The 15,000-nt window shown below is 32.5% G+C and overlaps 2 protein-coding genes and 1 non-coding gene across 3 annotated transcripts in view; 1 reads left to right on the top strand and 2 right to left on the bottom strand.

Annotated features, from left to right (window-relative positions):
- Positions 1-6,074: 6,074 nt before the first annotated feature.
- On the top strand, positions 6,075-6,154 carry TRNAL-UAG. The gene has a single exon. It is a non-coding gene; the product is annotated as a tRNA-Leu (tRNA).
- A 2,821-nt stretch (positions 6,155-8,975) lies between these two features.
- The window catches only part of LOC123419412 (NAD(P)H-quinone oxidoreductase subunit 1, chloroplastic-like), a 9,232-nt gene continuing 3,207 nt past the window's right edge, over positions 8,976-15,000 (bottom strand). Inside the window, exons 1-2 of the mRNA XM_045107170.1 lie at positions 14,756-15,000; positions 8,976-12,195 (exon numbers count right to left, since the gene is read on the bottom strand). The exon at positions 14,756-15,000 is cut by the window's right edge and continues 3,207 nt beyond it. Of these exons, the coding sequence (XP_044963105.1) occupies positions 11,658-12,195; positions 14,756-14,961 (744 nt within the window). The 5' untranslated portion in view covers positions 14,962-15,000 and the 3' untranslated portion in view covers positions 8,976-11,657. The remainder of the gene's footprint in view (positions 12,196-14,755) is intronic.
- LOC123419410 (NAD(P)H-quinone oxidoreductase subunit 1, chloroplastic) lies at positions 13,086-14,762 on the bottom strand. Its single transcript, XM_045107169.1, has one exon. The coding sequence runs from the start codon at positions 13,776-13,778 to the stop codon at positions 13,215-13,217; it is 564 nt and encodes a 187-aa protein (XP_044963104.1). The 5' UTR covers positions 13,779-14,762; the 3' UTR covers positions 13,086-13,214.

Genomic DNA, 15,000 nt, shown 5'->3' on the forward strand with positions numbered 1-15,000 from the left:
AAAGTGGCTCTATTTCATTCTATTTCACTTCCTAGCACTTCCTATCATTTAATATCCATCCCTTTGGTCTTATTGACATAAGAGATGTCATTTATAGTCTATCTCTTTCTATATATGGAAAGTCAAGAAATTCTCATCGAAACATCGAGAAATTGTGCATATAGAAAACTCTAAAGAAAGAAAAAAAGGAGACCCATGCCATGATTTTCAAATCTTTTCTATTTAGTAGTCTAAGTTTCTCGATGAGGATAATTAATTCGGTCGTTGTGGTCAGACTCTATTATGGATTTCTGACTACATTCTCCATAGGTCCCTCTTAGATCTTCTTTCTCCAATCTTGGATTAGGGAAGAAGGAGATATTTGCGACTACTGGCGGTTTCATTATGGGGCAGCTCATGATCTTCATATCGATCTATTATCCACCTCTGTATCTATTCTTTCTTAGCTAAACAGGTGGAAGATCTATCCAATTTGGTTATATTATATCATGGACTCGAAAAACGGATCTGAATTTGACTGAAATGCACGATCTTCACAGGTATCACTTTTCACGATACCTAAAAGGTGGAATAGCGATTTTCGAACCATTTCCTATAAGAGAATGGTTTCCATTACTTTGAGAAATGGATTCTTATATCAAACTATAGCTATTGCATTAAAGAAGAAAAGAAACTAATAGAAGTCGAAGACGCGGAATGATAGTGAATAGAGAGAAAGATTCTTCTGATTTTCTTGTTCCTGAAAATATTCTATCTATCTACTAGACGCCGTAGAGAATTTAGAATATTTATGTCTTTCAATTCTCGTACTCGTAATTGGAAAGTTATGGAAGGAGACCCATCATTTTGCAATGAAAACAACATATAAAACTCTGGACAATTTCGAAATCAGGCCAAGCGTCTTAATACATATGCAAAAAAATTCATTATTGGCCCACCATTGATTAGAAGATTTAGCTTGTATGAATCGCTATTGGTTTGATACGAATAATGGCAATCGTTTCAGTATGTTAAGGATACAGATGTATCCACAATTCATTTAGAGTTACTTAATAGTCTATTTCTTATACCATATCTCTATCCCGTGAAATTCTCGAGCCAAAAGATGGATGCCTATGCTGTGTTTCATTTTGCTAAATGATATCAATTAAATGGTGTATCAATTCCATAAATTGCATATAGCAATAAATAAATCAGCAAAATTCTTTCTACTATATTTAGATAGAAGAAACATTTCTTCTATCTAAAATAGTAGAAAGAATGTACCCTTCTATCCAAATCCAATTTGCATCGATAAAAAAAATCCAAATTCCAGTAGTAGATGAATAATTGCAAATTTGTGTGTGTACGAGATTAGAATAACTTCAAAATAACTGACATAATTTTTTATTTTTCCTGATCAGAAAAATACATGAAAAAGAAAGGAGGTAGAAAAATTTTAGGATTTATGGTTAAAGAAGAAAAAGAAGAAAACAGGGGTTCTGTTGAATTTCAAGTATTCAGTTTCACCAATAAGATACGGAGACTTGCTTCACATTTGGAATTACACAAAAAAGATTTTTCATCGGAAAGAGGTCTACGAAGACTTTTGGGAAAACGTCGACGTTTGCTGGCTTATTTGGCAAAGAAAAATAGAGTACGTTATAAGAAATTAATCGGTCAGTTGAATATTCGGGAGCAGTAATTTAATCCTTCAAATTTTTTTCTTGTTTTATTATTTTTTTAGTAGTCTTTATAGTAGTCTTAGATTTTTCATTTTGATGAGCCTCACTTTGAGGAATTCATGGAATAATCCATTTTCATGGAATAATGAATTAAGGAAGAAAGGATATGAGTCTACCGCTTACAAAAAAAGATCTCATGATAGTCAATATGGGCCCTCAACACCCATCAATGCATGGTGTTCTTCGACTGATCGTTACTCTTGATGGTGAGGATGTTATTGATTGTGAACCCATATTAGGGTATTTACACAGAGGAATGGAAAAAATCGCGGAAAACCGAACGATTATACAATACTTACCTTATGTAACAAGGTGGGATTATAGAGAGATTGTAGAAAGGGGTAGGATAGTTATTTTTGCAAGAGACTTGAATTCCTTAACTTAAGAAAGAAAAAAGAATAAAAACACAGATACATAACATAAAAAAAAGAATAAATAAGACGAGATTCGACCTCCCCCTACATATTTAATTTCTTCTCCTATACAAAAACTAGCAAGACCCACTCCATTGGTAATTCCATCAATAACACCCTTATCAAAAAACTCCGTTAGTTCGGTTAACCCTCTTATACCGAGGGTAAAGACCCTAGTATAGAAAATATCTATATAACCACGATTATATGACCAACTGTATATTTTTTTTTACTTGATCCAAAAATTCTTTTTTAGGATTTCTTTTTACAAAAGAGTTTATTAAATCCAAATTCTGAAAAAAAGAATAAGCAGATCCATAGAAGATATATGCTATGAATAAACCAAAGATAGCTAGAGTTACAGAAGAAATTGCATTAGTAATAAATTCATATGAATTTACAAAAGAATTAGAACTTTCCTGGGTAAAGTTTTTTGAGGGAGTTAACCACTTTGATAATATGGTTAACTCTGCTATTCCATTATCCATTCCTCCATTATCAAAAGAGATTCCTATGAATCCAATGAACAAAGTGAAAAGTAGTAATATAAGAAGAGGAAATAACATAGTATTTCCCGTTTCATGCGGATAGGCAAAAGTGTTTTTAGCCCCAAAAGACGTAGTAAAGGATCCTATCCTATTTCTTGTATTACCTTGAATTTTGGGTATATTTTGTGAAAAAAAAGAAACTCCACTCTTCGTTGTTGATAAAACGAAATCCCTATTCACTCCTTTGGGTATCCTTTTTCCCCATAAGGATATTGAATACAAGGAACTCTCTTTAGTGCTACTGTAATTTTGAAAATGAACACGCAAATACCCACCAAATGTAAGTAAATATATCCGAAACATATAAAAGGCAGTTAATCCTGCAGTAAAGGAAGCTATTATTCCAAAAAAGGGCGAATACAACCAACTATTACTAAGGATTTCATCTTTGGACCAGAAGCAAGCAAGAGGTGGAATACCACAAAGAGAAAGTGTACCCCATAAAAAAGTAGTTCTTGTGATTGGAATGTATTTTCTTAAACCGCCCATAAGAACCATATTTTGACTTTTATCTGGTGAATACCCAACAAGAGGTTCCATTGAATGAATAACGGATCCAGATCCCAAGAACAATAAAGCTTTTGAATAAGCATGAGTGATCAAATGGAATAAAGCAGCTTGATAAGAACCTATACCTAGAGCTAACATCATATAACCCAATTGAGACATTGTAGAATAGGCTAAGCTTCTTTTAATATCTCTCTGAGCAAGAGCTAAAGTAGCTCCTAAGAATAGTGTTATTGTACCTACTAAAGAAATAAAACTCATTATCAAAGGTAAAGATATGAAAAGAGGAAGAAGTCGAGCTAGAAGAAAAATTCCCGCAGCAACCATAGTTGCTGCGTGTATAAGAGCCGAAATAGGAGTGGGTCCTTCCATAGCATCGGGTAACCATACGTGAAGAGGGAATTGTGCGGATTTCGCAACTGCACCAAGGAATAATAAAAAAGCACACAAAGTAGTAAGTAAAGAGTTAATTCCATTATTAGGAATCCAGTTATTAGCGATTTGGAACAAATCCCTAAACTCTAAACTACCTGTTATCCAAAAAAAACCTAAAATTCCTAATAATAGACCAAAATCCCCTACACGATTAGTTACAAAAGCTTTTTGACAAGCACTCGCTGCGATTGGTCGTGTAAACCAAAAGCCTATCAATAAATAAGAACACATTCCCACGAGTTCCCAAAAAAAATAAATTTGTATCAAATTGGAGCTAGTAACCAATCCCAACATAGAAGTATTGAAAAAACTTATATAAACAAAAAATCTCAAATATCCTTCATCGTGAGACATATAACCATCACTATAAATAAGAACCAGGATTCCTACAGTAGTAATTAGTATTAACATAATAGAAGTAAGTGGGTCAATCAAGTATCCAAATTCTAAAGAAAAATCATTATTGACGGTCCAAGACCATAGATATTGATAGATAGAACTTCCATTTATTTGTTGAATAGACAGTTGAACTGAGAATACCATAGCTATACTTAAGAGTAAAACACTAGGAAAAGCCCATATGCGACGAAGATTTTTTGTTGCTGTCGGAATAAGAATAAGGCCAAATCCCATTGACATAATAACTGGAAGTGGGAGAAGAGGGATTACCCATGCATATTGATATGTATGTTCCATAAGAAAAGAAATTGCGATTTTTACTTCAATTTTTCTATAAAATTGTTTCCGATTCACCAAACCAACTCTTATCTCTTTCTGAAAGAATAAATAAAAAGAATAAGAAAAAATACTGGAATTCTTCATTTTTTAAAAATTTATCTCATTGAAATAATAAAAAATGAAGAATGGGTTTAGTTGGTTAAATTCAAAAAGTTAATCAAATAACTTCGTTACCTAGTTATTATCTAAATAAAGATATTTACAAAAAAAAAAAAAGGAATCGTTTTACTTTTTACTTTCTATTCATTTTTATATTTCTTTAAAACAAAGATGAAACAGCTCTCTTGTTCCATAACTGATTGAGTGAATTCCAATGAAAATCTATGTTTATAAGAAATTATCGAATAGTCCTTATGACTATAAATTACCTAAGTTTTAGAATGTCTTGTTTAAGAGACTCAGTATTTTTTGTTTTGATTAGAATTCCTTTCCTTTATGGAATACAATACAATATCATTCTGAGCTTAATTAACTATTTGAATTTTCCCTTCTTTTTATCCCCCCGGGGGATAGGCTTCCATACCATATATCTATATATGGAGTATACTTGATATATAAATAGATATAAATGGGAAACCCTTCTATATATTCTATATTATTAAAACAAAGTATAAAATATATACAGAAAAAATGTTTAAAAATTCTTGTCTTATCCGCATTAGACAAAATGAAGTAAAAAATAATTCACAATTTCAGTATCTTTCAGTATCTAAGTATAAATACTAATAAAAACAAGAAAGAAGGATTGATTTGCAGCAATAGATGTCTTTCACATACAACTAGAAAAAAGTAATTTCCTTTTTGAATGGCAGTTCCAAAAAAACGTACTTCAATGTCAAAAAAGCGTATTCGTAAAAATATTTGGAAGAAAAAGACTTATTTTTCCATAGTACAATCTTATTCTTTAGTAAAATCAAGATCATTTTCCAGTGGTAATGAGCATCCAAAACCAAAGGGTTTTTCTGGGCAACAAACAAACAAATAATAAGATTTTGGAATAATATGAATTGATTTTTCAAAAAAGAATTCCAATTATTTAATAATTTGGATTCTTCTTTGAATGTACTTTTATGTGTCGAATTACTTCGGTACAATATTCTTATAACAAACCCCTCTTATATATACAATAAAAAAAAGTTTTGTTTGGTATACTGTGTGCTAAGTATTCTTTTCCTATCAATGAACTTTTCATAATTTTCATAATAGAATGCTCATATTTTATTATGAAAATTATGAAAAGTGGAGTATTCTTACAATAGGACTTACAACTTCCACCTATCTTATCCAAAATCATAAGGTTAGTAAATCTTATTAATAAGAGCATAAAGACTTTCATTCTAGAAATTTTTCAAAAATCCAAAAAGCCTTTTCTATTTATCCATTTTAATTTCATCATTAAATAGAAACCCTTTTGGATTTTTTTCATTGTATTGAAAGAATTTTCAAAATTTAAACGATAAATTAATTAGAAAAAATTAGTTCTATATCTATAATTGCAAGTTAGAAAAAAGAAGTTCCAACTCTTTCAACCAGTGTTTCTATTGGGCAAAGCAAGAGTTTATTGTAAAAAAAAAATGGAAACGATACTACCAAACGAAGTCCATTTTAATGAAAACTCTAATGTTCCTAAATTTTATGGACTTTCCCAATATCGACGATTCCCGAGATAATAGCTATTATTCTTTTAAGTTACCTATTATTTGAAGTTAGCCGCCATGGTGAAATTGGTAGACACGCTGCTCTTAGGAAGCAGTGCTCAAGCATCTCGGTTCGAATCCGAGTGGCGGCATTCTTGAAAAGGAATACAATAGATTAGAAATCAATTCGAAATTTACAATTTTGTAATGGGACCTTCCCCTTATGCTATTTGCAACTTTAGAACATATACTAACTCATATCTCTTTCTCAACGATTTCAATTGTGATTACGATTCATTTGATAACCTTATTAGTTCGTGAACTTGGGAGATTACGTGATTCGTCAGAAAAAGGAATGATAGTTACTTTTTTCTCTATAACAGGATTCTTAGTTTCTCGTTGGGTTTCTTCGGGACATTTTCCATTAAGTAATTTATATGAGTCATTGATCTTCCTTTCATGGGCTCTGTATATTCTTCATACCATTCCTAAAATACAGAACTCTAAAAATGATTTAAGCACAATAACTACGCCAAGTACTATTTTAACGCAAGGCTTTGCCACGTCGGGTCTTTTAACTGAAATGCATCAATCCACGATACTAGTACCTGCTCTACAATCTCAGTGGTTAATGATGCATGTCAGTATGATGTTATTAAGTTATGCAACTCTTTTGTGCGGATCCTTATTATCTGCCGCTATTCTAATCATTAGATTTCGAAATAATTTCCATTTCTTTTCTAAAAAGAAAAAAAATGTTTTAAATAAAACATTTTTCTTTAGTGAGATTGCATTTTTTTATGCAAAAAGAAGTGCTTTAAAAAGCGCCCCTGTCCCTTCATTTCCAAATTATTACAAATATCAATTAACGGAGCGTTTGGATTCTTGGAGTTATCGTATCATTAGCCTAGGATTTACCCTTTTAACCATAGGTATTCTTTGTGGAGCAGTATGGGCTAATGAGGCCTGGGGATCCTATTGGAATTGGGATCCTAAGGAAACTTGGGCATTTATTACTTGGACCATATTCGCAATTTATTTACATAGTAGAACAAATCCAAATTGGAAGGGTACGAATTCTGCACTTATAGCTTCGATAGGATTTCTTATAATTTGGATTTGTTATTTTGGTATCAATCTATTAGGAATAGGTTTACATAGTTATGGTTCGTTTACATTAACACCTAAATGATTACATAAAAAAAAACGTTCATGAAATGAACGTTTTTACTTTTATATTTTATTTGAGAACCCCTTGAGCGCCTTCTCAAAGGGTTCTCAAAAATTCGAGATAGATCTAATTATACTTTTTTACTTATTTCTGCATTAATAGAGCAGACTAGTAAAAAAAACCAAACCTATTTAGGATAATAATTGGATAAGAGAGCCTCTACCCTGTCAACGGATAGGGAGAGAACAAAATCTGGATAAATACCAATTCCTATTACTGGTAAAAAGATACAGATTAAAATAAAGAGTTCTCGTGGTCCAGAATCCACAAAATTTGCGTTTGGAACATTAAATAGCTTGTATCCATAGAACATCTGGCGTAACATAGATAATAAATAAATAGGAGTTAATATCATTCCAATTGCCATTACAAAAGTAATTAGTGCTTTTGGCATTAACAAAAATTTTGGACTAGTAATTAGTCCAAAAAATACTACTAATTCTGCGACAAAACCACTCATTCCTGGTAAGGCAAGAGAAGCCATTGAAAAGCTACTAAACATGGTAAAAATTTTAGGCATTGGGATAGATATTCCTCCCAGTTCTTCGAGATAAACAAGACGCATTCTATCAGAAGCGGTTCCTGCCAAGAAAAAAAGTGTAGCACCAATAAATCCATGGGATAATATTTGTAAAATAGCTCCATTGAGTCCAATGTTGGTTATGGAACCAATTCCTATAATTATGAAACCCATGTGAGATACAGAGGAATAAGCTATTCTTTTTTTGAAATTTCGTTGACCAAGAGAAGTTGAAGCTGCATAGATTATTTGGATAGCTCCTATTATTACTAACCAGGGCGAAAATAGATAATGAGCATGAGGTAACAATTCCATGTTGATCCGAATCAATCCATATGCTCCCATCTTTAATAATATTCCCGCTAAAAGCATACATGTACTATAATGTGCTTCCCCATGGGTATCTGGTAACCACGTATGTAGGGGTATAATCGGCAATTTGACAGCATAAGCAATAAGGAAGCCAAAATATAAAAGTATTTCCAAGGTTGCGGGGTATGATTGATTAATTAATCTTTCCAAATCTAATCCTGGTTCGTTGGAACCGTATAAGCCCATACCCAGAACTCCGATTAAGAAAAAAATAGAACCGCCTGCAGTATACAAAATAAACTTTGTAGCTGAATATAGACGCCTCTTTCCCCCCCACATGGATAAAAGTAAGTAAACAGGAATTAATTCTAACTCCCACATGATAAAAAAAAGTAAAAGGTCTCGCGAAGAAAATAATCCTATTTGACCACTATACATTGCGAGCATCAGGAAATAGAATAATCGCGAATTCCGTGTAATTGGCCAAGCTGCTAAAGTAGCTAAAGTAGTGATAAATCCTGTCAATAAAATGGATCCTAATGAAAGTCCATCGATTCCCAATCTCCAATGGAAATCGAAGACATCTATCCATTTATAATCCTCCTTTAATTGAATTAAGGGATCCTCCAGTTGGAAATGATAACAGAACGCATAAGTCATTAGAAGGAATTCTAATAAACAAATAGATATAGTATACCACCTAACGATTTTGTTTCCCTTATGAGGTAAAAAGAAAATTAATGAACCGGCAAATATCGGCAAAACAACAAGTATTGTTAACCAAGGAAAATAACTCATGATAAAGTGATAAAGACAAGATACGTTTTGACCAGAAAAGCCCGTGCTCGATTATTTCGAGCACAGGCTTCTTCGGTAAAGAGGAATCAGACGATTCAAATGAAGTTTTTTGTTTTTGTAACGTATCAATAAGATAGAGCCATGCTACGGGTTGTTTCAGGCCCTAAATAAACGCGGACACTTAAAAAATCTGTCGGGCAGGCAGATTCACATCTCTTACAACCCACACAATCTTCGGTTCTCGGCGCGGAAGCAATTTGCTTGGCTTTACATCCATCCCAGGGTATCATTTCTAATACATCTGTTGGACAAGCTCGTACACATTGAGTGCATCCTATACATGTATCATAAATTTTTACGGAATGTGACATTGGATCTATAAATTTTTCTTTTCAACATAAAATTTTTCGATCTGGTAAAAAGAAAATTAGTACTATATGAGTCATATGTATTGTAGACACCAGACGAAGCAATGGTTTATCCAAACTTCAAAATTAAAAATCTATTTTTTAATCCGTTTGTGAGAAAGCGTGAAAAGAGCCAAGAGACTTGAATTTTGGACTTCAACAATAAGAAAGAATTTTACAAATTGTACAGACGATTTCGAATTAGCCAATTTATTTTATTGGCTATCGTCTTTTCAATATAAATTATTGCAATTTGAATATTGCAATATCAATGAATTACAAATACAAAAATTCATTTAAGTGAAAAAGAATACTATGCAATAACCTACTTACTAAAAAAAAAAGGATATTCTCAAATAATACTAAGAAAATAGTATGGATTTCTATATTATTTTAATATGTGCGCCTTTGTTTAGAGGATTTTATGTCTAATTATTAAAAAGTCTAATTATTCAATAAATTAGATTGATTGATACGAGTGGATTTCCTATTACGATGGATGGAAGAAAGAATGGATAGTCCAATAGCGGCTTCAGCAGCGGCAAGGGCTATAACAAAAATGGCGAAAATATCTCCTTTTAATTGGCGACTATCAAATAGATCAGAAAATGTTACGAGATTTAGATTAATTGAATTCAGTATAAGTTCAAGACATATTAGAGCTCTAACCATGTTTCGGCTTGTGATCAATCCATAGATACCAATCGAAAATAAATAGACACTCAAAAAAAGTACATGCTCAAACATCATTAACTAACTCCTTATCAATCTCGATTCATTTCAATATGAGGGCAAAGAATTGAACCGATTCAATTAATTACAATAGAACAATTACACAACAAAAGAGAAAAGAAAGGAGGTATTTGTTGGCAGTAGATGGGTTTTACTAAATCAAAATTGTGATTCTTTAGTTATTTATTTTAGATTTGCAATTCTTATAATTTTTACTTTTTCTAAGTTTTCTTATTGCCGAGCCATAGTAATTGCACCTATTAAAGAAACTAGAAGAATTATGGAAATGAGTTCAAACGGAAGATAAAAATCGGTTGCTAAATGAATTCCAATTTGTTGAACATTATTTATGAGACCCTGTTCTACTATTTGGTTTGATCTTGTAGTCCAAAGAATTCCATACCATGACGTATCTGGGATAGTAGTCATTAGTGAAAAAACAAAAGTTATACAAACGAGTGAAGTGAACCCATCTCCAATAGTCCAATAATTCTTATCTTTAGACCATTCTGAGCCATTTACGAACATTACAGCGAATATGATCAAGACATTTATGGCTCCCACATAAATAAGAAGTTGTGCGACAGCTACAAAGTAGGAATTTAATAAAAAATAGAATAAGGATATACAAACAAGAACTAATCCCAGCGAAAAGGCAGAATAAATGGGGTTGGTAAGTAATACTACTCCTAGACCCCCTAGTAGAAGAATAAATCCCCCAAATAGCATAAGAATCTCATGTATTGGTCCAGGTAAATCCATTATGGATAAAAAGAAATTAATAGTATAAAATTTTTCATGAACTGACTAAAACTAAAGGATTCGAGGAAGGAAAAAGGGATTAGGGTATTTTTTGTGTATAAACTGTATAGTTATAAACTATATTATATCATCAAAATCTAGTCTGATTTAAAATAAGAAAAAATTTCCAATAAGCAGTAGTTATTCGTTTTTCTTTATAGTTTAATAAAGAATTAGTAGATTTTTATAACAAAAAGACAAAATCAAAGTTTAGTAATCAGTAATCGTTCTTGAATTCGAAGATTTTTCTTCGTTTATTTTACTTTCAGACGAATTCCTAATTGTTTGAATTGTGTAATCTCCCATTATGGAGATTGGTAACCGACTTAAAGCAATTTGATTGTAATTCAATTCATGACGATCATAGGTAGAAAGTTCATATTCTTCAGTCATTGATAAACAGCTTGTTGGACAGTACTCAACACAATTGCCACAAAATATACAAACTCCGAAATCAATACTATAATTAAGCAATTGTTTTCTTTTTATATCCTTTTCAAATCTCCAATCCACAACGGGTAGATCTATCGGACATACGCGAACACATACTTCACAAGCAATACATTTATCAAATTCAAAGTGGATTCGCCCTCGGAAACGCTCTGGTGTAATTGATTTTTCATAAGGGTAGTGAATCGTTATAGGTAAACGATTTGTGTGGGATAAGGTAGTTATGAAACTTTGACCTATGTACCTTGTAGCACGTATTGTTTGTTGACCATAACTCATGAACCCAGTTACCATAGGGAACATATTCATTCTAAATATCTATGAAAAAGATATGTTTCTTTCTCTTGTTTGGGAGAGCTTTTGTGTTGAAAATATTCTTACTATCTATTATTGTATTATCTTATTTATAGTGAAACAAGTTGAGAAGAGGTTGTTAATAATAGATTGCCCAGGGAAATAGGTAAAAGAAATTTCCATCCAAGATTTAATAACTGATCCATTCTCATCCTTGGTAAAGTCCATCTTATTGTGATAGAAATGAAGAGAAATAAATAAGCTTTAGTTAATGTAATAAATATACCCATTGTCATTTCCAAAATTCCAACTGCTTTATTCATTTGGAAAAAATCAAAAAAGGATATATAGGGAATAGAGAAATTCCACCCGCCCAAGTAGAGAACTGTTACAAATAAAGAAGAAACTAATAAATTTAGGTAAGAAACAAGATAAAATAAACCATATTTGATACCGGAATATTCAGTTTGGTAACCTGCTACTAATTCTTCCTCTGCTTCTGGTAAATCAAAGGGTAATCTTTCACATTCTGCCAAAGAAGAAATTAAAAAAACCAGAAAGCCTATAGGCTGACGCCAAATATTCCATCCAAAAAAACCATATTTTGACTGTGCTTCAACTATATCAACTGTACTTGAACTGTTAGATAATCATAGTCGATGATAACATCACAGTTCCCACCGCTATTTCAAAACCGTACATGAAACCTTAGCTTCATACGGCTTCTCTATGATCAGAAAAAGGAAAGGACTGTTTTGTTCTGTTCCTAGCCCCTGGGGCATAGATAGAATTAGGTAAAATAAAATAGATTTGAAAGTCCTAAATTAGACCAAAGGAATTCCGTCTGCTAGAATAAGAAAAAGCGCTTCTGAATTGATCTCATCCTTTATAATATATTCCAAATTTTTCTTTGTTCAGTAATAACTTAATCTTGGAATAAAACACTTGGTACTTGTTTTGTTATAGGAATTCAATTAATAAATGGAAAGAGTGGAGTATTAGTTCATGAGCAATTCTGCATGAATAGAGGAAGGAAATAATGCAAATTTTTTCTAGTGCACTCCATATCTTTTTTACTATTCTTCTTTCCCCCGGGAAGGGGGTATTTAAAAAGAAAAAATGGATAAAGGGTTAATTCGTTCTTGATAGCCATTTCCTTAACAAGTGAATGGGAACATACTCTGGATCGGAATCCGAAGAAAGTACTACTTGATAATTTCTACAAATTGCAAGTCCTTATTATGATTCCTTTTACGGGAAAAAATCTCTAATGTTTTAGATTTTCCATTACTAATCCTTTATGTACTTTAGTGTTCCTAACCCTTCACTAACTTTTGGTGGATTCTTCTTATGAATTTTTAAGTTATAGTAATAACTAGGAGTATTCTAATAATGGAATTCCATATTGTGAATCCTTTATTCTTGCCCGCTTCAAGATATGATGAGTAATTAAAAAATATCAACCTTGGGATAAAGAGTTTACACTCTTTATGTTTACTTCCACTTTTTTCTTGTACGTAGAAAATGAGATTTTTTTCTTTTTACTACAAATTTAGAAGCTGTTTTATTTCACTCATATAGCTATCTAGTTTAACTTACCAACCCAAATACTAAATAAGAAAAGGAATATAAATAGTTAATGGATTTTATAGGAAAAAGATCCTATTTTAACGAATCACACGTAGAGATATTGCTAGCACACAAAAAGTTAATGGTATTTCATAACTAATGGATTGAGCAGCAGCTCGTAGACCGCCTGAAAAAGAATATTTATTATTTGAGCTATATCCTGCCATAAGAAGACCAATAGGAGCTATACTTGAAATGGCAATCCATAAAAAAACACCAATACTAAGATCGGCTAAAACAAAATGATATCCCAAAGGGATAACTAAAAAACTTAATAAAACTGATATGACTGCTATAGAAGGTCCAATGCTAAATAAAGAAATATCTCCTCGCGATGGCAGAATATCTTCTTTAAAAAGTAGTTTAGTCCCATCTGCTATAGCTTGAAGCAGGCCCAGGGGGCCAGCATATTCAGGACCAATACGTTGTTGTATCGACGCAGATATTTCTCTTTCTAACCACACAATTACGAGTACCTCTATTGTAATTCCTAAAAGGAGGGTCAAAATGGGTAGAATCGATATCAGTCCATAGACTTCTTTTAATAATTCCGATTTCGAAAAAGAATTGATAGTTTCTACCTCTACCCTATCTATTATCATTTCAACGATCAACTTCCCCCATAATGATATCTATACTACCTAATATCGTCATGATATCAGCCAATTTCATTTTTTTAACTAGTTGAGGAAGAATTTGCAAATTAATAAAACCGGGTGGACGGATTTTCCATCTCCAGGGAAAAAGGCTATCATCTCCTACTAGATAAATCCCTAATTCACCTTTTGGGGCTTCCACTCTTACATAAAGCTCTTGCCTTGACAATTCAAAATTGGGGGAAGGTTTTTTACCAAGAAATTTATACTCAAAATCATTCCATTCAGAATTCTTTTCTTTCTTAAAGCGTCGGACTTCTAAATTCTCATAAGGTCCTCCAGGAATTTTTTCTATAGCTTGTTGAATTATTTTGATGGATTCGCTCATTTCACCAACTCGTACTAAATAGCGAGCTAATGAATCGCCTTCTTTTTGCCATTGGACTTTCCAATCAAATTGGTTGTAAGACTCATAAGGATCCACTTTACGAAGATCCCATTGTATTCCAGAAGCTCGTAACATAGGTCCCGATAAGCCCCAATTTACTGCTTCTTCTCCGCTAATAAAACCTACTCCTTCAACTCGCTCTAAAAAAATGGGATTCTGTGTAATAAGTTGTTGATATTCAACAACTCCGCGTAAAAAATAATCACAGAAATCTAAACATTTATCGATCCATCCATAAGGTAGATCGGCGGCTACTCCTCCGATGCGGAAGTAATTGTGCATCATTCGCATACCTGTAGCAGCTTCAAATAGATCATATATTAATTCTCTCTCTCTAAAAATGTAGAAAAAAGGAGTCTGTGCGCCGAGATCCGCCATAAAAGGTCCAAGCCATAGCAAGTGAGAAGCTATACGGCTTAACTCTAACATAATTACCCTAATATAGCTGGCTCTTTGTGGTATTTGAATATTCTCCAAGAATTCTGGTGCATTTACTGTTATTGCTTCTGTAAACATAGTAGCTAAATAATCCCACCTTGTTACATAAGGTAAGTATTGTATAATCGTTCGGTTTTCCGCGATTTTTTCCATTCCTCTGTGTAAATACCCTAATATGGGTTCACAATCAATAACATCCTCACCATCAAGAGTAACGATCAGTCGAAGAACACCATGCATTGATGGGTGTTGAGGGCCCATATTGACTATCATGAGATCTTTTTTTGTAAGCGGTAGACTCATATCCTTTCTTCCTTAATTCATTATTCCATGAAAATGGAT

The sequence above is a fragment of the Hordeum vulgare genome, unplaced genomic scaffold (genome assembly GCF_904849725.1).
Source record: "Hordeum vulgare subsp. vulgare unplaced genomic scaffold, MorexV3_pseudomolecules_assembly, whole genome shotgun sequence".
Taxonomy (NCBI): domain Eukaryota; kingdom Viridiplantae; phylum Streptophyta; class Magnoliopsida; order Poales; family Poaceae; genus Hordeum; species Hordeum vulgare.

What these genes read in the sequence shown, in the direction of transcription:
- LOC123419410 (XM_045107169.1), bottom strand. Translation starts at nt 13,778, where the DNA reads ATGATAATAGATAGGGTAGAGGTAGAAACTATCAATTCTTTTTCGAAA.